Source organism: Oncorhynchus keta, chromosome 7 (genome assembly GCF_023373465.1).
Source record: "Oncorhynchus keta strain PuntledgeMale-10-30-2019 chromosome 7, Oket_V2, whole genome shotgun sequence".
Lineage (NCBI taxonomy): Eukaryota > Metazoa > Chordata > Actinopteri > Salmoniformes > Salmonidae > Oncorhynchus > Oncorhynchus keta.
In genome coordinates, this window is record NC_068427.1 from 20,768,597 (window position 1) to 20,796,260 (window position 27,664).

Genomic DNA, 27,664 nt, shown 5'->3' on the forward strand with positions numbered 1-27,664 from the left:
CTCCCCCAAGATTAGGGAGGCCGTGAGAAGCACTCCCTGCCCTCCCTCAAGATTAGGGGGACCGTGAGAAGCACTCCCTGCCCTCCCCCAAGATTAGGGAGACCGTGAGAAGTACTCTCTGTTCTCCCCCAAGATTAGGGAGGCTGTGAGAAGCACTCCCTGTCCTCCCCCAAGATTAGGGAGGCTGTGAGAAGCACTCCCTGCCCTCCCCCAAGATTAGGGAGACCGTGAGAAGCACTCCCTGCCCTCCCCCAAGATTAGGGAGACCGTGAGAAGTACTCCCTGTCCTCCCCCAAGATTAGGGAGGCCGTGAGAAGCACTCCCTGCCCTCCCCCAAGATTAGGGGGACCGTGAGAAGCACTCCCTGCCCTCCCCCAAGATTAGGGAGGCCGTGAGAAGCACTCCCTGCCCTCCCTCAAGATTAGGGGGACCGTGAGAAGCATTCCCTGCCCTCCCCCAAGATTAGGGAGACCGTGAGAAGTACTCTCTGTCCTCCCCCAAGATTAGGGAGGCTGTGAGAAGCACTCCCTGCCCTCCCCCAAGATTAGGGAGGCTGTCTGAAGCACTCCCTGCCCTCCCCCAAGATTAGGGGGACCGTGAGAAGCACTCCCTGCCCTCCCCCAAGATTAGGGAGACCGTGAGAAGTACTCCCTGTCCTCCCCCAAGATTAGGGAGGCCGTGAGAAGCACTCCCTGCCCTCCCCCAAGATTAGGGGGACCGTGAGAAGCACTCCCTGCCCTCCCCCAAGATTAGGGAGGCCGTGAGAAGTACTCCCTGCCCTCTCCCATATCTCTCAGTGGCCCCTAGCCAAGGTCGGCAGTGAATTTTGCTCATATAATCTGTGTTACTATAAGATACTATAAAGACATATTGTACAGATATATTGTTTTACCCTAATTCTGACAAAACTACACACATCATTAATGATACTTTTACTGACTAAAACTACACACATCATTAATAATAATTGTATTATTCTAATCAATTTAATACAATTATATGGTTTCTGGGTGGAATATTCTAATAATTAATTTAAACATATAAATTCCATTAACAGTCACTCTCCAGAGAGATGGAGATAACAGCACATCATACTGTTACTTTTTACATCATTAGTGCTAAGTGACTAGTGCTTTTTGATGTCGGTTCGGTTTTGGTTCCATTATTAAAAAATAATCACGGATTACGATTTTGGTTTTGATTATTTGGGTTGAATGCTGTATTATTTGATTACTTTATTATTTAATTCCGAGTCATCATCTCATCTTTATAGCGCTACTGCCTATGCTGTCTGACAAAATCACTATTTGTTAGTTCTTCAAAATAAATAAGGCAGACTTGTAATGAATTACATGTTAAGTAATTTAGCAGACACACTTGTCCAGAGTGACTAGGGTTTAGTGTCTTGCTCAAGGGCACATAAACTGATTTTTCACCGAGTCATCTCGGGAACAAACAACTTTTTGGTTACTGGTCCAACGCTCTTAACTAGGCTACCTGCCACTGAATGCCAAATATCAATCACTAAGATCATGCATTTTCAGGTAGAGATACCTTGCAAAGCAACAGCTGCTCTATATCCCCTTACATCACGCATTCTGCTCAACACATATCACTTCAAACACACCAACAGCTGCTCTATATCCCCTTACATCACGCATTCTGCTCAACACATATCACTTCAAACACACCAACAGCTGCTCTATATCCCCTTACATCACGCATTCTGCTCAACACATATCACTTCAAACACACCAACAGCTGCTCTATATCCCCTTACATCACGCATTCTGCTCAACACATATCACTTCAAACACACCAACAGCTGCTCTATATCCCCTTACATCACGCATTCTGCTCAGCACATATCACTTCAAACACACCAACAGCTGCTCTATATCCCCTTACATCACGCATTCTGCTCAACACATATCACTTCAAACACACCAACAGCTGCTCTATATCCCCTTACATCACGCATTCTGCTCAACACATATCACTTCAAACACACCAACAGCTGCTCTATATCCCCTTACATCACGCATTCTGCTCAACACATATCACTTCAAACACACCAACAGCTGCTCTATATCCCCTTACATCACGCATTCTGCTCAACACATATCACTTCAAACACACCAACAGCTGCTCTATATCCCTTACATCACGCATTCTGCTCAACACATATCACTTCAAACACACCAACAGCTGCTCTATATCCCCTTACATCACACATTCTGCTCAACACATATCACTTCAAACACACCAACAGCTGCTCTATATCCCTTACATCACGCATTCTGCTCAACACATATCACTTCAAACACACCAACAGCTGCTCTATATCCCCTTACATCACGCATTCTGCTCAACACATATCACTTCAAACACACCAACAGCTGCTCTATATCCCCTTACATCACGCATTCTGCTCAACACATATCACTTCAAACACACCAACAGCTGCTCTATATCCCTTACATCACGCATTCTGCTCAACACATATCACTTCAAACACACCAACAGCTGCTCTATATCCCCTTACATCACGCATTCTGCTCAGCACATATCACTTCAAACACACCAACAGCTGCTCTATATCCCCTTACATCACGCATTCTGCTCAGCACATATCACTTCAAACACACCAACAGCTGCTCTATATCCCCTTACATCACGCATTCTGCTCAACACATATCACTTCAAACACACCAACAGCTGCTCTATATCCCCTTACATCACGCATTCTGCTCAACACATATCACTTCAAACACACCAACAGCTGCTCTATATCCCCTTACATCACGCATTCTGCTCAACACATATCACTTCAAACACACCAACAGCTGTTTGCATTTTGGTACACAAGAATTACATTAATTTCCAATGAAATGCTGCGTTTGCCTTGCAGCATTGCGTTGCAGAGGCAGTTGCAGTACGTTCGGTGTGGTACATATGTATATTATTGGCCTGTTGGAAACTACAACTCCCTACTACCACATAGCAAAGTTATGGCTGGATCTGATCTAGCTCTAGAGAAACTATAAAATGAGCGCATTGAGCTCACAGATATAAACGAATGAAATGGAATTCAAATAATTGAACCGATGTTGGTCAATTAGTTGTTTAAAAATCAAACAATAACTGAGATTTCATTTAATTGCCAGCACTATACATCATACTATTACTATATTACATCATACTGTTACTTTATTACATCATACTGTTACTTTATTATATCATACTATTACTTTATCACAGACAGAGAGCGCATTGGCGATCTCAGGCAACAGATTACATTTATGTTGGTCTTCAAAGCACTTCCCATCATGTAAGCCGACTGAGACTGATAGTTTGTACAGAGCTTGTATTTGTGTATGCACCATACATTAGATAGTCTGCTGTGTGTCTCCCCTGCATGTTTAGTGTGTGTGTGTGTCGTAGTTATTTGGGAACTATCAGTGTCTCAGCTGTTCAACACAGTGTACACAGCAGCAACCTGATATCCACACTCCACACCCCTTCAGTCCCGCTACACACCATGGGTAAACAAAATTCCACTAGACATACTGTCTATAAACAGAGGCTGACTTAGCTTTCCCACAGGGCGTGTGTGTGTGTGTGTGTGTGTGTGTGTGTGTGTGTGTGTGTGTGTGTGTGTGTGTGTGTGTGTGTGTGTGTGTGTGTGTGTGTGTGTGTGTGTGTGTGTGTGTGTGTGTGTGTGTGTGTGTGTGTGTGTGTGTGTGTGTGTGTGTGAGAGATCAGATCAGATCAGCTAACCTGATACCTTGGGAAAATCTCCATTGCATTTCCTTGATTTGTGCGTCATCTCATCTCCTTTTCAAAATCCATTGAACGAGAAGGTCCCTCTGACCTTTTCTTCCAATGGGTATTGAGGAGGCGAGGAAAGAGGAGTCAGAGGATGCGGGGAATCAAGGAAATGCAACTAAGATTCTCCCCTGGAGAACTCACCCTCTGGGTCCCTGGGCCTGAAGAAGATGAGAATGAGGAAGGGAATGCCTTCATCTACCTGCTATGACAGTGTGAAATATGCCAGTGATAAGTCTGTAAGTCCATATCTTCGATGAAACAGATGCTAGAAAAGTGGAATGCATTGTGAGAAGGGGCAGCATTTAATGTTCCAGCCGAGTCCAGTAGGTGGAGTAATAGCAACCGTAAAATGTTCCTACTTTTACCACTGACCCAATCACAGACATGCCTTTATTGTATGCTAGAGTGTTATTGCATTTTATGAACAATCTTTCTACCTGTGACAATGTGGCTTTGTGCCAACATTGCACAGTCAGAACATGTCATTCTCAGCAAGTGCAACTCAATGGTAAATACCTGTAGTACACTGAAAATAATGTTTGATAGGCGTGTTTATTCTAGCCTTTTCTTAGTATTCTGGATCTATTTGTATATATTCAAGTTGACTGCCAGACAGTGAGCACCATGCTGTAAGTAAAACACCTGGCTTCACCTGGAAGATTGCTGTCCAATGCATGCCATGTCCCTTGGCTGTCAGGCACATAACTTTATTTATCACACTACCTATTTAAGTAATGACTTAAGAATTGCAAGTAGGTTTGTGCAGTGATACCAAGTGAGACTGAATGTATGCAGAATAACAAAGAGTCCAGAATATAACAATAGATACTTTATATTATATTGTATATATGATTGTATATTATATTCTAGGCTGAGTGTCTTGTTCCCATCAGAGCTGTATGGTGCCCATGTGACTGACAACTATATTAAAATACAGCGCTTGGCCTTGTCTGACGTCAGGTCGATACCATCTGGTAGAGCTCTCGTTGCGCCAAATGGGAAGAGATGAGACCTCAGCAGCTCAAACATTTTTTTAATCCACATTGATTAAATGTAGGCTATTTTCTGTCGAATATGAAAATATTGGCAATTCATCAACATAATGACTTCTCGGTTCTCGGGAAGTTGAATCGAACAAGAACATCCCTGAAGAGAGCGATTATCGCACGGACCGGGGGTGTTCTTTGTTATGGCCACAGACTTTCTACAACCATAGGCGCATCATCGCGAGACTTCCAGGAACTCTTGCGGAACAGACCAAACAGACTACACCGAGGTTTGGGGTTGAGAAGTCAATGAGAGAAGTGAAAACATATTCCTTAGTTGTTAATCTTCTCGAAATCTAATTGCACAACCTAGATTCAAGGCAATATATTAAGTAGTTTAATATGTTATGACTTCAATCTCGTGAAAGTGATAAACTTATAGCTTTTAAGTGTCTTCAAAAACTACTTTATATCCAAGAGGTGCCGTTTTTTTGATGGCGTGCACATGCGCAGTTCTGCAGGAGACGACCGTTAGACCCGATGACGTGTTTCTACGCATGAGTTTAGCTAGCCAACGTCGCCATGACATCGCCTACAATTGTGATCATGGATTTCTATTGGAGAAGCAGTTGTAGCCTATCTTCATACTGTACTGTCTTCGTTATGGTTGATCGGCATTGTAACAGCCAGTGAGCGCTTCCGCATTGACAATCGGTGAGCTGTCATTGCGGGAGAATGAATAACGCGAAATGTAGCATATTAAATCAGATACCAAGGAGACGAAAGCGGATTATACAATGTGTCTATGTGGTGGGGTTCATGGTAAGTGCAACATAACCTTTGTTGAACATGTGGCTACATTTGAGAACGTTTGGTATTGCTGTCATTCTTTCATTTCTTTCCCAAAAGGTTATAGAACAGCAGTTCACTTTGGACACAACCTTACGGTTGAGGCAAATGAGTGGCGATGACATCTGTTTATTGATCTGTTGGCTGTAGTCAATTGTACAGAGGCTACATCATGACATTAGGGGCTTTAGACTATGTAAAATATTATTCTGGTTCAGGCGGTTCCTTGCTGCATCATGACATTTGAGAACCTGACCTGCAGGCTTCCACAAAATACATCAGATGTATTAAACAGCCTACTCGATTGTTCTTCAGTCACTCAAATGCTGATCCAGCTATTTAGAAGAGGCGGGTTGAGCCCTATCATAGCACTGTCAAAACAACCTGTCCAGCAGAATCCAGTCCTTGGAAATCTGAGTTCGCCTCAGAAGGACTTGTTATTCTGAGATGCTCAGGGTGTTCACAAGAACATCACACTGACTCTGTAAAACTCAGTAGGATAAACATAAATATCCTGTTGTACAGGATTAGATTGATGTAATGTTTATTTAATCTGATGTGGATTTTGGACTGGACACACACTTAGCATAATGTAAACTCACAGAACTGGAGTGTCACAATGATCATTTTGAAGACATTATATTGGGGAATGCTAAACGTTTTCTGTGTGTAATGCTATCCAGATAAAAGGAATGGAAGTGAATGCTGCTGAACATCTCATGAACATTCTCACCCAAAGAATATTCCCCTGTGAACTCTGTCTGTCTGTCTCTGTCTCTGTCTCTGTCTCTGTCTCTCTCTCTCTCTCTCTCTCTCTCTCTCTCTCTCTCTCTCTCTCTCTCTCTCTCTCTCTCTCTCTCTCTCTCTCTCTCTCTCACACTATTTATTTATTTGACATTTTAGTCATCTAGCAGATGCTCTTATCCAGAGCAATTAGGGTTAAGTGCCTTGCTCAAGGGCACACACACACCGTATGTTTGTGCCCAGTTTGAATACAGAAGTAGAGTTGAACTGAGGAGAATCAAACAGTTAGTTTAATGGGTGGGGCTGTGAGACAGCAGGAGCTACAGTGTGACTTCAATCAAGTCTCTGGCAAGAGCCTCTCTGGAGATGGCTTCATAAATGCAGATAAACAGGTTGGGAGAGTGTCTATTTCTCTCCTCAGGCCCTGAACTCTCTCTGTTGCACACTCACTAAACATCAGGCTAGAAAAAACTGGTATACCCTAGGTCTCTAGCTGATATCTCTAACTCCAGCCACAGAGCAGCCATGGAGATACCAGCCCATCCACAGAGAAGAAACTATCTCCAACAACACTGGTGGTTTGTCATGCAGTGGCTTCACTATGTTTGATTCAGTCATTGTCCTTTTGAATAAATCAGTTCCACATACAAAACAACTGAATCTCTAATGCCTCATTACCCTGCTGAATATAAGTTTTAGCGTTTGTGAGCCCCACCCTTTATAAACAGTTAGAACATTTTAAAGCAAGGACACACACACATGCACTAACGTTGATGCATGCTGAATATTAGAAAGGGTGATTTGTCAGGCCGGTCACATTAACCCTTAATGTGACTGTGTTTTCATTGGCTATTGATAGGTCAACCTCTGATTGTGATACACATCATTCAACTGCTTCCTGAATTTTTGTTTTTGGTCATTGTTTGTTTATGTGTCTATTTATTGTCTATGACAATGCAGTTACTGTAGCTCAACAGGGTTTAAACTGAATGTACACCTACTGCAGTCACTCAAGTCTTTGGTGTCATTCATCATTGTTTTTCTTCTTCTCTCTCTCCTCACCAGGACCTGTTTGGGGTGAGCATGATCATTCCCCTGCTGAGTCACCATGTCAAGGCGCTGGGGGCCAGCCCCACCGTGGCAGGCTTAGTAGGTAGGTTGGATGATGATGATGATGATGATGTAATACATTAAATATGGAAGAGTTCACATCAGCGCCAAAGTTTGTAAGATGTTTTCATACAGTACATCAGACGTGGTTGTATAATTTAGCAGGAGCAGGCAAACCAATACATTGTAAAATTCATTTTAATGCATTAAATATTGCCAAATATTGTATGGAACAAAATGAAGAAGACCTCTGAGGACATCGGGCTACGAAGGACGACAGATTAAGGAATGGCGTGTAGCGTAACTGTTTGAAATCACCAGCTGATATGCTCAATCATATGTCTAATTTCATAACTTCATATGGCTGTGGGCGCTGGTCACAGGGTCTGATAGTTTCTGCAAAGCGGCATGCATTGTAGACTAGCTGTAATCATAATCATGTCCTTCATGTGCCATAATCTGTACCTAATGCATTGATTAATGTTTCAGGCTCCACATATGGGATCTTACAACTCTTCTCTAGCACTATAGTAGTAAGTATTCTCTTGGTGTTCTGAAGACAAGTATTTGTGTTGTAGTACTGCATGCCTTGTGCTATACCAGTGTAATGCTTGCACAGACACACACACACACACACACACACACACACACACACACACACACACACACACACACACACACACACACACACACACACCCTACCATAAGACCTCTCCCGACATGGTGTTTGTGTCATTTGTCAACATCTGAGGTTCTGATGGTACACCAGCGGTGGACTGGAGCTGGATGCTCCACCATGCCCTAACCATTAACACTCAATTAACATCCACACATTCCTCTGAATCCATGTCTCTTAACAAGGTTGACTTGTTACTGTACACTGAGTGAGGCCTTCTCTGAAGAGAGATCGAGATTCTCATAGTTGAGTTGTGTAAGGCACTCCTCCTCCCCCATGGTCTCCTGAAATTGGTTTAAATCTCAGGGGTCATGAGACAAATTAAAGGAGGAGAAGGAGTCATTTGTGGTCCCAGTGAACAGACAGGCAGGGAGGGGTAGTGTGATGGGGGGAAGCGGGAACAGCAAGGCCTCTATGGTAATTCTCACAGGCCACATCCAGAGCACAGCCAATTCAATTTACCCTGATTTCATTATATTGTCATTCTGTGCGTGTGTCCATTTCTTACATGCACACTATCTAGTCAAGTTTTGTGTTATGTGTTTGCATGTGTAGGCCCACCTACGTGTGTGTGTATTTCTAGCTGTGCATAGAAGTGTGTGTGTGTGTGTGTGTGTGTCATTCATATATCAGTGTAGTGAGAGACTGAGTGGAGGCGCCTGGGTTGCTTGGCCAAGAGGACCAGGCTGTGGAATTCCTCTGTTTGGGGTCACCTGACCACTCACACTCATGTCCTCGTGTTACGACCTCAGAGAGAGGGGCGGGCTCTCATTATCTCATACATATGTTGTTTGTTGGGCAGCCAGGCTGCATCTCAATGGTTTTAAGTGGATTCCTTTCCTCGTCTACCTGGGGCTTTGAAGGAAAGAAAGCCAGTGCTAACCATTGAGATGAACACTGTATCCAGCAACATTGTGGAGATGTTTAATGCCTTGTGTTATTATGTGAGAAAATACTCCTCTTTCCTATATGCCACTTCCCGTGATGTGATGATGGCGGTTGTGATTGGCAGGGCAGCTGGAGTGACGTGGTGGGGAGGCGGTACTCTATGCTGACGTGTCTGCTGCTGAGTGCTCTGGGCTACGGCCTGCTGGGGATGTCCACCAGCATCGGCCTGTTTGTCCTGGCTAGGATCCCTGTGGGTGAGTCTGTCTAGGGGGGAAACGTCCTGCTTCAGAGGCTTGGGCCTTGAAAGAGCTCTACCTTTTATGTGAATCTTAATCACATGTAATGTTAAAACAAAAAAATACATTAATGTTCCACAAAGGGTCAATTTGATTGCACCGTGATGTCCACTACCTACATAAATACATACATTAAAGACATAATTTATCAGTAACATTCTGTTACACACAAATATAACAAAAATATAAATGCAACCTGCAACAATTTCAAAGATTTTGCTGAGGTACAGTTCATATAAGGAAATCAGTAAATTGAAATAAATACATTTGGCCCAAATCTATTGATTTTACATGACTGGGAATACAGATATGCATCTGTTGTTCACAGATACCTTTAAAAAAGGTAGGGGCTTGTATCAGAAAACCAGTCAGTATCTGGTGTGACCACCATTTGCCTCATGCAGCGCGACACATCTCAGCGCGACACATTGATTGTGTCCTGTGGAATGTTGTCCCACTCCTCTTCAATGGCTGTGCGAAGTTACTGGATATTGGCGGAAACACGCTGTTGTACACGTAGGTCCAGAGCATCCCAAACATCCTCAATGATTGACGTGTCTGGTGAGTATGCAGGACATGGAAGAACTGGGACATTTTCAGCTTCCAGGAATTGTGTACAGATCCTTATGACATGGGGCCGTGCATCATCATGCTGAAACACAAGGGGATGGGGGCAGATGAAAAGGCACAACAATGGGCCTCAGGATCTCGTCACAGTATCTCTGTGCATTCAAATTGCCATCGATGATTGGGCACTCTGTTCACAACGTTGACATCCGCAAACAACTTGCCCACACAACACCATACTACTCACTGTCTACCATCTACCCGGTACAGTTGAAACCCGGATTCATCCGTGAAGAGCACACTTCTCCAGCGTGCCAGTGGCCATCGAAGGTGAGCATTTGCCCACTGAAGTCGGCTACGACGCCAAACTGCAGTCTGGTCAAGACCCTGGTGAGGACGACAAGAAAGCAGATGAGCTATCTCATGGATAAACTATTCCCTGACATGGTTTCTGACAGTTTGTGCAATACATTATTTGGTTGTGCAAACCCACAGTTTCATCAGCTGTCCAGGTGGTTGGTCTTATACGATCCCGCTGTTAAAGAAGCTGGATGTGGAATTCCTGGGATGGCGTGTTAACATGTGGTCTGCGGTTGTAAAACAACGTTGGAGGCAGCTTATGGTAGAGAAATTAACATAAAATTATCTGGCATCAGCTCTGGTGGACATTCCTGCAGTCAGCATGCCCATTGCACACTCCTTCAAAACTTGGAGACATCTGTGGCATTGTGTTGTGTGACAAAACGGCACATTTTAGAGTGGCCATTTATTGTCCCCAGCACAAGGTTCATCTGTGTAATGATCGTGCTGTTTAATCAGCTTCTTGATGCCACACCTGTCAGGTGGATGGATTATATTGGCAAACGAGAAATGCTCTCTAACAGGGAAGTAAACAAATTTGTACACACGATTTGAGAGAAATAAGCATTTTGTGTATATGGGACATTTCTGGGATCTCTTATTTCAGCTCATGAAGTATGGGACCAACACTTTACATGTTGCGTTTATATTTTTGTTCAGTATTTTTTAAATCTGTGTCGTGTCCTTTCCCTCTCTCTCTGTCCTCCAGGGCTGTTCAAGCACTCCCTGTCTATCTGCCGGGCCCTGCTGTCTGACCTTGTGTCTGAGGCAGAGCGCCCCCTGGTGATGGGACACTTCAATGCTGCCTCCAGCGTGGGCTTCATCTTGGGACCCGTGGTGGGGGGATACCTTACAGAGCATGAGGGGGGCTTCTACACCTCCTCCTTCACCTGTGCCGCAATCTTCCTCCTCAACACAGGTGGATGGGGAGAGGGGAGATGAAGGGAGGGAGGGGCAAGGAGAGAGGGGATGAGCAGGAGAGCAGGCAAAGGGGGTGTAAGGCAATTATGTTGGTTTTCACAAATTCCCACCAATTCTACATCACACCTTAATTCTAAGCACTTTGTGAATGTGAAAGAATGGGAAAGGTGCAAGCAATATAGTGAAAATAAAATCAAAGTTTATTGGTCACGTGCACAGTTTAGCAGATGTTATAGTGAGTGCAGCTGAATGCTTGTGTTACTATCTCCTAACAATGCAGTAAAATGTCAGACAAGTGCACAAGTTTTAAAAAATTAAACAAGAAATCAAGAAATATCATAACGAATCCAATTAACAACCAAAATAGCACTGTTTCGGTAATCCAAATGCAATCTATATGTATGTACATCGGATTAATTTACACAAGATATACTAAGAATGATATGTACTGCAGTAGATATATTAGAATGAGCCATGTCAAGAATCCAGTATATAAATAAATAAATATGGTGTGTACAAACAGTGTAACTAAAATGCAATGTACAGTAGTAGATGTTTAAAAAAAATAATATATATATATATATATATATTTCACAAGGTTGGCCAGTTGAGAACAAGTTCTCATTTACAACTGCGACCTGGCCAAGATAAAGCAAAGCAGTGCGACAAAAACAACAACACAGAGTTACACATAAACAGAGAGTAGGGAGGTAAGGCAATAAATAGGCCATAGAGGCGAAATTATTACAATTTAGCATTAACACTGGAGTGATAAATGTGCAGATGATATAGAGATACTGGGGTAGAGATACTGGGGTGCAAAAGAGCACGAGGATAAATAGCAATGTGGGGATGAGGTAGTTGGGTGGGCTATTTACAGATTGGCTGTGTACAGGTACAGTGACCGGTAAGCTGCTCTGACCGCTGATGCTTAAAGTTAGAGAGGGAGATATAAGTCTCCAGCTTCAGTGATTTTTGCATTAGAATGAGCTTGTGTGAAAAACTGTATAAAAGAAACGGGAAGTGTCCAGTGTTTAATGTCTCTATAACATGGGACAGCAGTGTTGGCTGTGGGACAGCAGTGTGGGACAGCAGTGTTTGCTGTGGGACAGCAGTGTGGGACAGCAGTGTTGGCTGTGTGTGATTGTGAGTAAGTGCGTGTGTTGTTAGTATGGGAGTGTGTGTGTTAGTGAATGTATATGTGAGTGCAGGAGAACTCATGTGCATGAGGTGTGTGATAGCTTGTGTGTGTGTTTTGTGTGAGTGAGTGTGTGTGTGCGCACCAACTGGCTGTTCAACAGTCTGATGGCCTGGAGATAGAAGCTGTTTTTCAGTCTCTCAGTCCCCCCCAGATATTATCATACAGCACATGCGTAGCCAGTCTATGTACTTTCTAACATTGTTTGTCGTGTTCCATCCAGGTCTGGTTTGGCTGCTTCCCTGGAGCGATGCGCTAACCCCACGGGCCAATGCTAACTACAACAGCAGCGCTAGTAAAGCCAGCTTCCACGTCAACGACAACCACGTCACCTCGACACAGCAAAACTCACCCCATGGCAACAGCAACAACCACACTACAGCGTTGGGGCCAGCAGTCACAGGATCGGGGGCTCCAGAAACAAACCAGAGGGTCTGGAGCTGGGACCTAGACTGGGGGGAGGTGTCACTGCTCCAACCTGCCTGGCGTCAGCTCTCCTCAGTGGGCTCCAAGATCGGCACGGTGGCCTCCTCAGACATGTGGGACCTGTTCCTGGTGCGTCTGCTCATGGCCATCGCCATTATGCTTTACTACAGCAACTTTTCTCTGGCCATGGAGGAGCGCTTCATGCTGAAGCCCAAAGCCACAGGTTATCTAATTAGCTACAGCTCTACCCTGGGGGCCTTGGCCGGCTGCTTGGTGGGGCCCGTCACCAAACTGTACGGTAACGACATGCCGGCACTGTTGCTACACTCTACAGTTCTCACGTGTTGCCTGATCCTGCTCTATGCCATGGCGCCGAGTGTCTGGCACGTGTTGTTAAGTTCCACTTTCTTCGCCATCTCCACGACCATCGGACGCACCTGCATCACAGACCTAGAGTTGCAGAAAGGGGGAGCTCACGCCAGTGGCACACTAATCGGGGCAGGGCAGTCGGTGACTGCGGTGGGTCGGGTGCTCGCCCCGCTGCTTTCGGGGCTGGCCCAGGAGTTTAGTCCCTGCGGGCCACCGAGTCTGGGGGTGGGGCTGGCGTTAGCGGCCGTCGCTCTGCTGCTGGTAAGAGTTCCCAAATGGGACGGGAGATGCAAGAGGAAAGAGGCCAAACTTGATAAAACACACACAGAGTGAGAGTGAGTGAATGAGAGAGAGAGAAAGAGCACCGATACGAAACTACCATCCTCAGGAGATGTCTGGTCTAAAGACAGCACTGGAGAGAGAACTGATACAGAACTGTTGGGGTTTGTTGTTGACATGTCAGCGGGGTGTTTCGTTGTTTGTTTTGTAGCTGTTGACAACGGAGCCACATCTCCGCTCTGCTGTTCTGTTGGTTTGGTCTCAAAGTGATGACATCACAGCACCCTGAAAGGAACCGGGTCATCATCAGCATTGCTGTTCCCGTCCTTCAGTACACCAAACAGGTTTAACCGTGAACAAACACCTAGGCCAGCAGCCCTCTGTAAAAGGAGTGAGGGGGTCAATGCTCAAATAGACTAGCATAGGTCATCATGTCAATGGCACATACAGCCGTGTTAATAAAGCCTAGGAATAGTCACATTTTTATACATGTCTCTTGTGAGAGACAATAATAACATTAAAAAACACAAAATATAAATATAATGTACTCCTGCTCTTCCTTTATAACCACTACAAATAGTCTAGGAATGCCTTGAGGTTTCTTTGTCCTGAAAATGCACTTCATTTCCCAAAATGCTCTGTTTCTGACCTACCCTATGAGTGTGGGCAGCAGGTGAAGAACCTTCTCTTACCTCTCTGGAGCCGAATTCCATTTTCTTTCCCTTCTCACTGCAGTGTGTACTCATTCACCCTCCCTTGAGGGTTGAAAATAATTAGATTGGTGTGAAAATGTCCACATCAATCCAATACCTTTAAATCCATTGTGGGGGAGTGAATGAGTACACACTTTGGGGAAAAGGGTCAAGCACTGAATTGAGCTTGAGTAAGGGTAGTCCACAGCCACAAATCTAGGATAAGCTTACATTCCCTGAATTCTAACCCACGTGGGGGAATACAATTATTTTTCAAAAAGTGTCTGTTGGTAACTTCAGCCTACTTCTTTTTTAACCACTGTTTACCCGCATTGCACTGCTTTTTAACAGGATCCTGTCCAACTAAGGTATCAGGACACTTTCAATGGACGTTTGTATATATTTTTTGCTTTTAATTTTAAACCCCATAGTCCATATTGATTTTATTCAGATGAATTGATTTATCAGAAAGTGGGCTTAATTATCAATGAAATAAAACATTTCAATTATTATTTTGATATGACGTTTTCCTCTTATTTTGAATGGGGTTGCCCTTACAATGACCCAAATGCTACTGAATGTTATGAAGACAAAATGATTTTAATGAATGATAGATCTAAACTTGTGAATGTGCTCGGTGAATGCCAACGACAGTTCCATAACTTCAGTTTTATTAAATGTTTTATTTGATGATGGATGACTGAATGTTCAAGTTTATGTGAGATTTCTTTCTCCTACAAGGTGGTTTTAGCTCTGTTACTATTGGCATCTCGATACGACTGAGGAAAATCAACACGAACGCCCCTCCAACTTGTAATTACTAGTGAGAAACTCGTCTATCATCCCTGTGCTCCCACATGTTGAACTCTGACATATCCTACTAAGGAAATTACCTTGATAACAGCGTTTTCAGCAGTTAAATACAACAACAACACATTATTTATTAGTTTTTTTAACACAAACTTGTTTACAAGCATAATAGCTGTACTTTTAGTTTGTAGTTGACACTGCTTGTTTGCCATTAGCCGATCTGCATTCTTAATGAGGTTAAAGCAACTGAATGCACTCAACTTGTTGCTCCCGGTTTATAATTAAGTATTTTTCGAATTCCCACTTGTCATGAACGCAGCATAAGACTATGAACACTGTTCCATCTCTAACAAGACCACCATGATATATGGGCCTAAGGCCGAGACAATAAGACGAGACAATAAGACGACACACCTTGGTTTCATCACAAACCCGGAGAGCAACATCTGTCTGGTGAAGTCCACAAAGCACATTGCATGTAACAACTACAGCATGGTCAAGCAAGTTAATGTTTCTGACATTTTCAGACTAACAACCTTTGATTTAGAACCATGGAGAGTTACTGCAAGTCAAAAAGAAAACAGGAGCTGCCTCCAATATTCCAACAGCATTTTAACATGTTCAAATCATCTATGCTTAGTCTAAAACAGTGACAACTAAAATATACCCATAACTATTTAGTCCAATCAATGTAAGCTAAATATGATGTGGCTGTCCATGGTACTGATGTGTGTGGTTGTGTGTGTGTGTAAGTAGAAAAACATGTTGACTCACCCTACTAAAATGCTTGCTAGCTAAGATAACTTCCGGTCACGGGCAACGATGCACCAGGCCAGCAAGTTAACACGAGCCTATTACATCTAATTAGCTACATTGAGCTTCCATGCTCTCAGGCCAGGGGCACAATGTATACATTTATAGTTGGATCAGAATCACCGTTAGAATCACCGTTATAATCATTGACCAATATGGATAATTAAGTAAAACCACAAGTCCAAATCTCGATCTCCATTCATGGCTAGCTAGCAACCGGAGGACAACACAACGAGATGCAACAAGTCAAGTTTTTTTGCAAATTACATTTAGCTTTTGATGTGTGATTGGTGTGAAGCCAAATCCAAACTGGCTTCCCTTGACACTTCCTTTTGATGTGCCAGGACCATTCACAGTTGAGCTCACTCAGTTGAGCTCAACACTGATTGGCTATAAAAAAATAAAAATAAAACAAATATTAAGGGAGGCCAAATGCTCTCTGGCTTTCCTTACATTCAATGCTATGGGCGGCAACAATGTCATACTCTATTTGACCAAACAGCATCAGATAGATTCTCAGGATAGATACATTCAGCCTCTTGCAAATTGAAGGAATTTATGAAACACAGAAATGAACGATACATTATTGGTAATTTTTTGGTAGCCATGTATACACGAAGTTAGGAGACACACTACATGACACACTGGCACGACTCTTGGTGATAGTAACGCCTCGATCACACCAACATTGTTTTTGCGTTTTGGTTACACCAGAAGTACATGTATTTCCAATGGAACGCTGCGTTTGCCTTGCAGCATTGCGTTGCAGAGGCAGTTGCAGTGCGTTCGGTGTGGTGCATAGCTTGGATTTATCGAATGTATGCATCAAACTTTATGTGTTAGACGACTTGACAGAAATGGTAGCATCAGGTGAATGTTGAACCTTTGTTGCCCACATCCAGATGGTGCTGTGTGCCATTTTGCGTAAAAAACTATCAGTGTGATCAAGGCATAAGAAAGCCAACGCCATCTTCACCCATCTGCTTAGATGTACCTTTTTATTACTTCTAAACAAAAATAACTTTTGGGGGTTTTCATTTACTTGCAATGGTGTGTTGGTTCTTGCTTGAACATTCGCTAAGATTATATTTGGTTGTGATCTTTGCAACATAACTATTTTAGATGCAGCAGTTGTTAGCTGGAATGCTATCGCTCATTGATATAGGCTGTAGCAAAAGCTAGCCAAAGAGCCATTTTACTGGTTGAAGTTGGACATGTTTTTAAGTATAATGCAGTTGATTTGGGATGATGACACAAACATTATATTGCCTGAAGAACAATACAATATAAACGAATAAGCACAATATTTAATATAATTCTGGCCTAAAGCAAATGTGGCACAAATGTGGAATCACAATTACTATTTCAGTTCAACATCGCCACAATTTATGAAGCACGAGACTGCAGATGGAGCGCGCAAAAGCCCCACTGGAATGGATGGGCGGGCCTCGCAGCAGGGTTATTACGTAAAAATGTGTCACTCGGAGCATGGGGTAGGGCAACTCCTGTACCACTGCAGACTCCGTCGACTCAAGGAGGAACCGAGATGAGCATCACTGGGCTATCAGATAAACTGCACACTTACCGTTTCAATACAGGGATGGTTACCCGTTACCCGTCTCATAAAGTAAGTATATTTAAATACGTATGCGTTTATCGCTGAAATGTATTAGGCTATATATTGACAGCCCACAATAAACACGTTATAAAATCGCTATTCTGTAATGTCAAATAAAAGAGGTCTGTTTGCATGACATGACCATCCCGTTGTAGCATATTTCTGAATAACGGAACTGCTCATTCAATAAGCACTACCAACAACGAGTTACCTTTGAATGAGCTTCAGAATAGCAGATTTCATCATGACACAATATTTGTTATTGTCGGAGCATCAGAGGAAATAACACTCATTGAGACTGGTGTAGGCCCAGTGCAATAGAATACAAATAACAGTATGATTGATTCAGGTACTATACTTATCCAATGGTGTATGTAGCCTAATTTATTTATGTCTGCATCATACAGCCTATAGTACAGCCCTAGACAAACTGCGGGTGGTTTGTTGACGCCCGGATCAGTCTTACAAAGAGCAGCATCACTCAGGCCTACAGCAAAGGCAGTGAGTGGTATTGCGTGTGGTTGTATTTAACTGTAGGCTAAGTGACTGCATGAACGAGATGTTCAAAATCATTATGTTCTGGAGAGGATTAGCTTTGATCTGTTTAATCATTAGCATTTTATTTATTATGACAAGACAGCTATGTGTGTGCATGTGTGTGATGAACGCAGACTGATTAAAACCATTGACCCTAAGCAGCGCAAGGCTATCTCTCTCAAGTCTTTATCATAGACCCTCAAGTGTCAGTAAAGCAGTCCACTAAGCAAGAATTTATAGCTTCAACATGATTAAAAGCTCCATGACCAGTAGTGTGTGTGTGTGCGTGTGTGCGTGTGTGTGTGTGTGCGCGCGTGCGCGCGTGCGAGAGAGAGTCTGACTCAGAACAGCATAATTATGAAGATCAAGGTCTTGCTTGTTCATCTTCCTCCCCCTCATTAATATTAATAAAGGTCACTTTCTCATGCTGTCTGACAGTGTGGAAGAACAACCTTGTTTTTCAGGTGTAACAAGAGCTTCTTTGTCCTGGGTTCCTTCCTCATTATGTGTCTGGTTTACCTCTGAGACCGAGTCCCCTGAGTGTGCTCTGCGTCTCAAAGCCACCATAAGGGGTGTATCTCAATGGTCTCAAGTGACCTCCTCTCTTAATATCTCTGTCTTTGTCAACACTGATTTAAGAACACCTTCACAGTGCAGACACCTTCACAGTGCAGATGAAGGAAAGGATAGGAGAGTCATCTGTTTAGATTGGGATTTACACAAAGATGTATCTCCTCTATGGCTAAAGGATGTACTGGGTTGTTTGATATTAAACCTCAGCTTTTACCTGATCAATGAGAGGGATTGATTGGTTAGGCCTGGGAGATTAGAGTCAGATCAGAGTTACCACCACCTAGAGTACATTCTCCAACACATAGACAATATATCAGTTCTGTCAGGATTCTGTATCTATGCTCCTACATGTGTGCCAGTTAGAGATTCCACATGTCAAATTATATATTTCCATTCTGCTCACTACAACCACATTGGTCAGTCACTTAGGGCTCTGGTAGTGTACTACTGAATAGGTAATAGTGTGTACTTTCAGACAGATCCAGAGTCTTAGAAATAAGAATGAATAGAAAGGGCATCTTCATTCAAGTCAGTGGTGGCATGAAGCCATTTTGAGTGTACCCATGCCAGGAAGTCAAATCAGGAAGTGTACCCTTCAATCTGCGTTATGATTTGTTGAGTAAACTCAACTGACATTACAAAAAATACATTCCATTCCATGAGCCACAGCAGTTAGCGTCATTTGAATGAGCATTCTGCATTACCATGGCAATCCATCATCAGTTGATAGAACATTCCAAAACACCATGGAAATGATTGCATCCCAACAGTGCAGAGCAAGGTTAGCTAAACCCATATTCTGATTGGATCAATAGATCCTGTATGGAAGGAGAGAGCAACAGAAGAGAGGTGAAAAGACGACAAGAGGATATGGAAATAGAGCAATAAAGAGGGGAGAGGGGATGAGATGAGAGAAAAATAGACTGGGGAGCAGAGAATATAGTGAGACAGAGAGAGAGAACCACAGAAGAGATGGACAATGGTAGGCAGGGAGAGGAAGGGGGAGAGGAAAAGGGGAGGTGGAGAGGAAAGAAGGAAGAAGGAAGGGGAATAGATGAGGATGAGAGATGCTCCAGTCCAGACAGTACTGACAGTCTCTGCAGGATGTCTGGTGTACCACACAGCCAGAGCCAGGTCCTCCTAGCTGGGTCACTGTCCTCACCTTCCATGCATCCCTGGAGAGGGGTGTCTGAGCTGTCTGAGCAGCTGACTTTGAGCTGGCCTCCTCTCAACCCTGACCCCTTCTTTCAGCCTCTCCATCACAGAATTGAAGTACCCCAAACCCCATAGGACCAGCTACTTTACCTCTCTCTCAACCCCCACCCCACTCACCTTATGACAGGCAAGACCAATTTCTCTTACCACTTTCTCTCCTCAAAAAACAGGATACCTTTCCCCCCACCACCTTTCATTACAATGCAAAATCCCCTCTCTCATCCTCCGTGCCCAAGAAGGAGGAGCCTCCCCTTCAAACTCCCAAAACCACTCATCTACCAAATTCCCCCATCCTCAAGCCCATAAAGCTATACCTTCTCTTGACAGGACCCCGCAGACTGTGGATGTCTAATCTGTGATGGATCTCTGGAAGATCAAAATCAAAGTTCAAATCAAAGTTTATTGGTCGCATACAGTTTAGCAGATTTATGTTACTAGCTCTTAACAATGCAGTACGCAGTGTCAAACAGTACGCAAAAATACAAAATAAAATGAATCAAGAAATGTCTAATACAATTAACAACCAAATAGCACTGTGGCAGTAATTCAAATGCAATCTATATGTATAAACACCAGATTCATTTACACAAGATATACTAAGAATGATATGTACAACAGTCAATGCATTTGAGTGGGCTATGTCAAAAATACAGTATATAAATACGCAGTGCAAAACCGTATGGCAAAATGGATAGAATTGCAGGAAATTAGCATCCGGTCCAGAATCTGGAATATAACTATATATAGTTGAAGTCGTACGTTTACATACACCTTAGCCAAATACATTTAACCTAAGTTTTTCACAATTCCTGACATTTAATCCTAGTAAAAATATCCTGTTTTAGGTCAGTTAGGATCACCACTTTATTTTAAGAATGTGAAATGTCAGAATAATAGTAGAAATAATGATTTCAGCTTTTATTTCTTTCATCACATTCCCAGTGAGGTTTGCATACACTCTATTAGTATTTGGTAGCGTTGCCTTTAAATTGTTTAACTTGGGTCAAACATTGCATGTAGCCTTCCACAAGCTTCCCACAATAAGTTGGGTGAATTTTGGCCCATTCCTCCTGACAGAGCTGGTGTATCTGAGTCAGGTTTGTAGGCCTCCTTGCTTGCACATGTTTTTTCAGTTCTGCCCAAATTTTCTATGGGATTGAGGTCAGGGCTTTGTGATGGCCATTCCAATACCTTGACTTTGTTGGCATTTTGCCACAACTTTGGAAGTATGCTTTTGGTCATTGTCCATTTGGAAGACCAATTTGCGACCAAGATTTAATTTCCTGACTGATGTCTTGAGATGTTGCTTCAATATATCCCCATAATTTTCCCTCCCTCGTGATGCCATCTAGTTTGAGAAATGCACCAGTCCCTCCTGCAGCAAAGCACCCCCACGACATGATGCTGCCACCCCCATGCTTCACGGTTGGGATGGTGTTCTTCGGCTTGCAAGCGTCATCCTTTTCCCTCCAAACATATTGATGGTCATTATGGCCAAACCGTTCTTTGTTTCATCAGACCAGAGGACATTTCTCCAAAAAGTACGATCTTTGTCCCCATGTGCAGTTTCAAACCATCGTCTGGCTTTTTAATGGCGGTTTTGGAGCCGTGGCCTCTTCCTTGCTGTGTGGCCTTTCAGGTTATGTCGATATAGGACTCATTTTACTGTGGAAATAGATACTTTTGTACCTGTTTCCTCCAGCATCTTCACAAGGTCCTTTGCTGTTGTTCTGGGATTGATTTGCACTTTTTGCACCAAAGTACGTTCATCTCTATGTAACTGACAATTAGCCTGTAAGTCTATGTCGTTGTTTTTTGTCTGAATCATTTACGTGTTCGCTATGCGGGGGAAATGATAAGACAAGCGGAAGTACGTGGCTAATAACTGTTGTAACGGGGATCATTATCGTAGCAACACACCTTTGGAGTGAAGGCAATCCCGCGCTGTGTTAGCTAAGTTTTCATGTCATCGGGTGTAGTTCGTAAAGGTTGAGGTGTGTATGTTAGGATGGTAACATTATAATAATTAAGGATGAAGTGTGTATGTTAGGATGGTAACGTTATAATAATTAAGGATGAAGTGTGTATGTTAGGATGGTAACGTTATAATGATTAAGGATGAAGTGTGTATGTTAGGATGGTAACATTATAATAATTAAGGATGAAGTGTGTATGTTAGGATGGTAACGTTATAATGATTAAGGATGAAGTGTGTATGTTAGGATGGTAACGTTATAATAATTAAGGATGAAGTGTGTATGTTAGGATGGTAACGTTATAATAATTAAGGATGAAGTGTGTATGTTAGGATGGTAACATTATAATAATTAAGGATGAAGTGTGTATGTTAGGATGGTAACGTTATAATAATTAAGGATGAAGTGTGTATGTTAGGATGGTAACGTTATAATAATTAAGGATGAAGTGTGTATGTTAGGATGGTAACGTTATAATAATTAAGGATGAAGTGTGTATGTTAGGATGGTAACGTTATAATAATTAAGGATGAAGTGTGTATGTTAGGATGGTAACATTATAATAATTAAGGATGAAGTGTGTATGTTAGGATGGTAACATTATAATAATTAAGGATGAAGTGTGTATGTTAGGATGGTAACATTATAATAATTAAGGATGAAGTGTGTATGTTAGGATGGTAACGTTATAATAATTAAGGATGAAGTGTGTATGTTAGGATGGTAACGTTATAATAATTAAGGATGAAGTGTGTATGTTAGGATGGTAACGTTATAATAATTAAGGATGAAGTGTGTATGTTAGGATGGTAACATTATAATAATTAAGGATGAAGTGTGTATGTTAGGATGGTAACGTTATAATAATTAAGGATGAAGTGTGTATGTTAGGATGGTAACGTTATAATAATTAAGGATGAAGTGTGTATCTTAGGATTGTAACGCTATAATAATTAAGGATGAAGTGTGAATTCATGCCAGGAATAATAAGTGTGAGGTTTGATTTCCTCCCTTCTGTAATAAGCAGCCAATGAGGTATTTTTCCTTTATTCATGTGTTTAATCTGATACTGTTATTGCTCCGGCTAAAATGTTTATGTATGTAAGCACTTCAGAGTTATACCAAGCTAATAAGTCACTCGTAAGATAAGAAGGTTGTAAGAGTGTGCTTAACTTTATTTTCATTTAATTTATAGTTCTCACGGAAGGTGATCATTCTGACTAAAACTACAGAATAAAACCGCCAGTTAAAATCAAGGAACGGTTGTGCCCGTGGTTACTGGAGGGAGCTACACTCTAGGAGACAGAACGCGTCTCCTTCCTGAGCAGTATGACGGCTGCATGGTCCCATGGTGTTTATACTTGCATACTATTGTTTGTACAGATTAACATGGTACCTTCAGGCATTTGGAAATTGCACCAGACTTGTGGAGGTCTACAATTTTCTTTCTGAGGTCTTGGCTGATTTCTTTTGATTTTCCCATGATGTCAAGCAAAGAGGCACTGAGTTTGAAGGTAGGCCTTGAAATACATCCACAGGTACACCTCCAATTGACTCAAATGATGTCAATTGGCCTATCAGAAGCTTCTAAAGCCACAACATAATTTTCTGTAATTTTCCAAGCTGTTTAAAGGCACAGTCAACTTAGTGTATGTAAACTTCTGACCCACTGGAATTGTGATACATTGAATTATAAGTGAAATAATCTGTCTGTAAACAATTGTTAGAAAAATTACTTGTGTCATGCACAAAGTAGATGTCCTAACTGACTTGCCAAAACTATAGTTTGTTATATAGGATGAGTCTAGATATGACTAGAATACAGTATATACTGTACATATAAAGTGGGTAAAACGTTATGTAAACATTATTAAACTTTTACTGCAGTGGGCTAAAGGGTCACACAAGGTGTTTCTTGGTGGTCTTAAACAAATCTACTTTGAAACAAAAGTATACACCTCACACACATGGTTATGGGCTTAAGAAAACAATACACCTGTACCATGTCCAATCAAATTTACGTTGAAATGTATTACATTTTGAGTTTGCATCCCAATATTTACACTTTATATACGTCATAGGAGACTGAAATATAACAAAATCGTTTGACATAGAAACACCAGACTTTCAGCAATTTTTTTTAAATAATGTTTATTAATTAATTATGAAATTATGAAAAATATGAATAACATTCCACCCATTAGGCCACTAGGTCATTTGACTGCAGGAAAGGGGTCTACAGTGACTAATGCTCAATGACTCTATGTACATATGGCAGCAGTCTCTAAGGTGCAGGGTAGAGTACCGGCATGCAAGTGACAGTGTCTACGGTTCAGGGCAGGGTACTGGGTGGAGGCTGGCTAGTAATGACTGTTTAACAGTCTGATGGCCTGGAGATAAACAGCTTCTATCAGTCTCTCGGTTCCAGCTTTAAAGCACCTGTGATGTCTCCACTTTCTAGATGGTAGCGGGGTGAACAAGCCGTGCCTCGGGTGGCTGAGTTCCTTGATGATCTTCTTGGTGGTCCTGTGACACCGGGTGCTGTAGATGTCCTGGAAGGAAGGCAGTGTGCCCCCAGTGATGCGTTGGGTCAGATATCCACGGTTCTGATGTTTCAGTCTCCTGGAGCAGGGTGCTTGATGCAACACCAGTGTTGTGGGGTTTGATCCCTCCTGCTGGGCCACATCCACTGATAATGAACTACAAGTCATCATCATCATGATTTGTGATGGATGTCTGATGTCTGATTGGCTCCCCATGGCTGTGCCTCAGATCCAGAAAGACGGGGCATCACACAGTCCTTCTCCCAGAGCCCCAGGGGCCCAGGCTATGAGGATTACAATGTGTTAAAGCCTGTTCCCACTGACAATGACTCATACAGCCTAATGATACCAGTGCCCATTACCAGACTTCTAGTGGTGCTAATTGCCCACTGTCTGGTTTCATACGGAGTTGCCAGATTACCCTGGCAGTGATTGAATGGGTAAACGAGCAGCATTTCTGGGAGGGTAGGAGTCTCTATGTCTGTATGATGGTGAATGCGCGCTTCTCTGTGACTGCCTATGTTTTCATGAGTAGGAATGTGTGTGTCTATGCTAAATAGACTTGCATACACAGAAGCCCTCTGGATGGATGCACAGGCACACACAAGGGTCTCTATTCAAGTATCATACACAGTCACAAACAAATAGCTGCATGTGCACACACACACACCCATCCATCTACCGTTACACACAAAGGCTCAGCTTGAGTTCCTGTGCCCTTTTGTCCCAGTACTGAACAATTATTATTTACCCGACAATAAACAGATCCGGAAGACAGATGGGAAGGAACGTGTGTGTGTGTGTGTGTGTGCATGTGCTCACCTGTGTGTGTGTGTGTGTGTGTGTGTGTGTGTGTGTGTGTGTGTGTGTGTGTGTGTGTGTGTGTGTGTGTGTGTGTGTGTGTGTGTGTGTGTGTGTGTGTGTGTGTGTGTGTGTGTGTGTGTGTGTGTGTGTGTGTGTGTGCGGGAGTTTCTGTAAGAGGAAATGTCAAGCATGTCAGACATGCCACAGGAAAGGAAAACGTTTGCTCTCAGGGCGAGCTCAAAATCCTTTCAGGTTAGATTAGTTCTCAGAAGTACTTCTCACTACTTTCTCTTTTCTACTCTTTCCTTTCTCTTTTTATCTTCACTCTCTGTCTCTCATATTTTTCATGTTCACTTCTTTTATTATGTTATGTTATCTTTTCATTATTTTATTATCGGCTGCCTCTATTCTAGAAAAAGAAAAGCTGTTAAGTTGGGGTGGCAGGTTGCCTAGTGGTTAGAGCGTTGGACTAGTAACTGAAAGGTTGCAAGATTGAATCCCCGAGCTGACAAGGTAAAAATCTGTCATTCTGCCTCTGAACAAGGCAGATAACCCACTGTTCCTAGGCCGTCATTGTAAATAAGAATTTGCTCTTAACTGACTTGCCTAGTTAAATTAAATAAAAAATTAATTTGTTGAGCAGTGGATTTTGGAATTTACTCTCTACCTAAAATGTATCACATCCTTGATGTGTTGCTGTGTCTCTGCATATCAGTAAGAAGTAGACAAGGTTAGTCATATTGCTTGTGTCACCGTACTTTAAACCCTCTTTGCTAAGCAAGACAGCACCTCCATGGCTGTGCTCTGTGATTCTGACTCAAGTGACAGTTGTCACTCAGTGTTGTCATCAAAATGCCTTCCCCCTGTCTGTAAAAATCTTCTACTTGTCAGTTTATGGTTCCTATTCCTCCACCACTCCGTTCTGCCTCTTCTGTCTTGCTGAAATCAGAAGTGGTGTGTGTGTTGTGTAACAGAACCGAATTGATCAGCTGTTAACAATACTGCAGAGAAGAGAGGTGAGAGTGTGGGAGATCATTTTGTAAGAAAGGGATCGAGAGAGAGCAGAGAGAAGGAAACAGAGTTGTTTTTAAACTGATGTGATTGTACAGGGTTATGCAATAAGCAAATCAAATGAAAGCCTTGTGAGGGCTCTTCTGCCCTGAAAACAACTCTGAGGTCAAAGGGGGAGAGAGAGAGAGTGTCACAGTTCCCCCCCTGGTCTGTGACCAGGAGGACATGGTTGTACGTTTGTGTTTGACAGTTAGGCAAGGCGACAGAGTGAGTTTCCTGTTTCCTGTTTTCATTCAGTTGTCTAGGTGTAGCTGCTGCAGCAGTAAGCACCTCTGTGACAAAATTCATATTGGATGCAAATATGCACACTCAATTAGAGGTGAGAGAACGGTCATTAATACACATATTTATACATAGAAACAGAGCTCCTTATATATACCATGTTAGTGTAGAATAAGGAACTGGCAAGCTCAACTCAGTATAGAAATAAGTATTGTATTTCTGGTAGGGATTTCATTCTTCCGATACTTAAAAAAGACACCTTCCTTCCTTGAAGTACTCACTGATCTGATGGTAAACAAGAAGTGAAAGCAGTGTCCAATTCCTTTCATCTATCCAGTCAGATGATCTGTTATTACCTCCAGGAACCATCCTATTTTTTGAAACAGGGCTAATGCCAAGAGGGAGGAAGGAGCAATGAAGCAAAGCATTCTGGGAGCTTGGCCTGCTTTTCATGCTGTGTGTAGCAGGTGTTCTCCCTGGCTAGGACCATGCAAACTGGGATGTGTGTGTGTTATTTATTTTATTTGACTTTTATTTCATTATGGGAGCCCATTGAGACCAGGGTCTCATTTTCAATGGTGCCAAATTCAACATGAACACCCCCCCCATAACAATACATTTGTACAGCCCAGCGGCACAATGGAATCAAGACGCAGGGAGTTCTTTAGGTTATTCAAAAACTGAAGGCAGATTTATCTTATTCAGTGGAGATCCCACAAAAAAATACTAACATATGCTGTGGGGAGAGGCTGATTTGGGGGAAAAGTGTGTGTGTGTGTGTGTGAGCGTTCGTGCATGCATGCAGTTGTGCGCCGTGTGTGCTATCTTTGTCTGTAAACTATTGCTGGGCAAAATAATGAGAATTAGACAAGCACCAGTAGTTCTTTGACACAAAAGATGAAGTGTTGATTTACTTTCCCCCTAACTCAGCCTCTCCCCACTACATATGTTAGCACTTTTTGCAGACAGTCGCACACTGTGTCTGTACATAGTCAATGGTAGACTTCGAGGGGACTACTACAGTAGGTACACCTACAGCTCATCCCTTGGCAGTAACACTGTAGATTACTTTATCACTGACCTCAACCCAGAGTCTCTCAGAGCATTCTCAGTCAGCACACTGACACCCCTATCAGATCCCAGCAAAATCTCAGTCTACTGAACAGTGCAATACTGAATCATGCAAAATCAAAGCCGGAATAGCTGCCTACTATTAAAAAACGCTGTAGATGGAAGCAGGGTGGTGTAGAAACCTTCCAAAAAACAATTTGCAACAACAAATTAAATCCA

General features: G+C 42.6%; 2 protein-coding genes across 8 annotated transcripts in view; both read left to right on the forward strand.

Annotated features, from left to right (window-relative positions):
* Positions 1-4,838: 4,838 nt before the first annotated feature.
* mfsd9 (major facilitator superfamily domain containing 9) lies at positions 4,839-14,887 on the forward strand. The gene is made up of 6 exons (XM_035773616.2): positions 4,839-5,639; positions 7,476-7,563; positions 8,010-8,053; positions 9,209-9,338; positions 11,017-11,226; positions 12,650-14,887. Exons 1-6 carry the CDS (start codon positions 5,553-5,555, stop codon positions 13,552-13,554), a joined length of 1,464 nt encoding a protein of 487 aa, XP_035629509.1. The 5' UTR covers positions 4,839-5,552; the 3' UTR covers positions 13,555-14,887.
* Positions 14,888-17,282: 2,395 nt separating this feature from the next.
* The window catches only part of inpp4aa (inositol polyphosphate-4-phosphatase type I Aa), a 50,235-nt gene continuing 39,853 nt past the window's right edge, over positions 17,283-27,664 (forward strand). For 5 of the 7 annotated variants that reach the window (XM_052522196.1, XM_052522195.1, XM_052522201.1 and 2 more), the window contains exon 1: positions 17,283-17,442. The gene's annotated coding sequence lies outside the window, so the exon portion shown is untranslated. The remainder of the gene's footprint in view (positions 17,443-27,664) is intronic. The other 2 variants (XM_052522199.1, XM_052522200.1) reach the window with 1 other exon arrangement.

Excerpts from the sequence above, each read along its gene's own strand:
- mfsd9 (XM_035773616.2), top strand. The coding sequence starts at position 5,553 with ATGAATAACGCGAAATGTAGCATATTAAATCAGATACCAAGGAGACGA. Across the intron at positions 5,640-7,475 it reads TCTATGTGGTGGGGTTCATG|GACCTGTTTGGGGTGAGCAT; the intron begins GTAAGTGCAACA and ends TCTCCTCACCAG. Across the intron at positions 8,054-9,208 it reads TCTTCTCTAGCACTATAGTA|GGCAGCTGGAGTGACGTGGT; the intron begins GTAAGTATTCTC and ends TGTGATTGGCAG.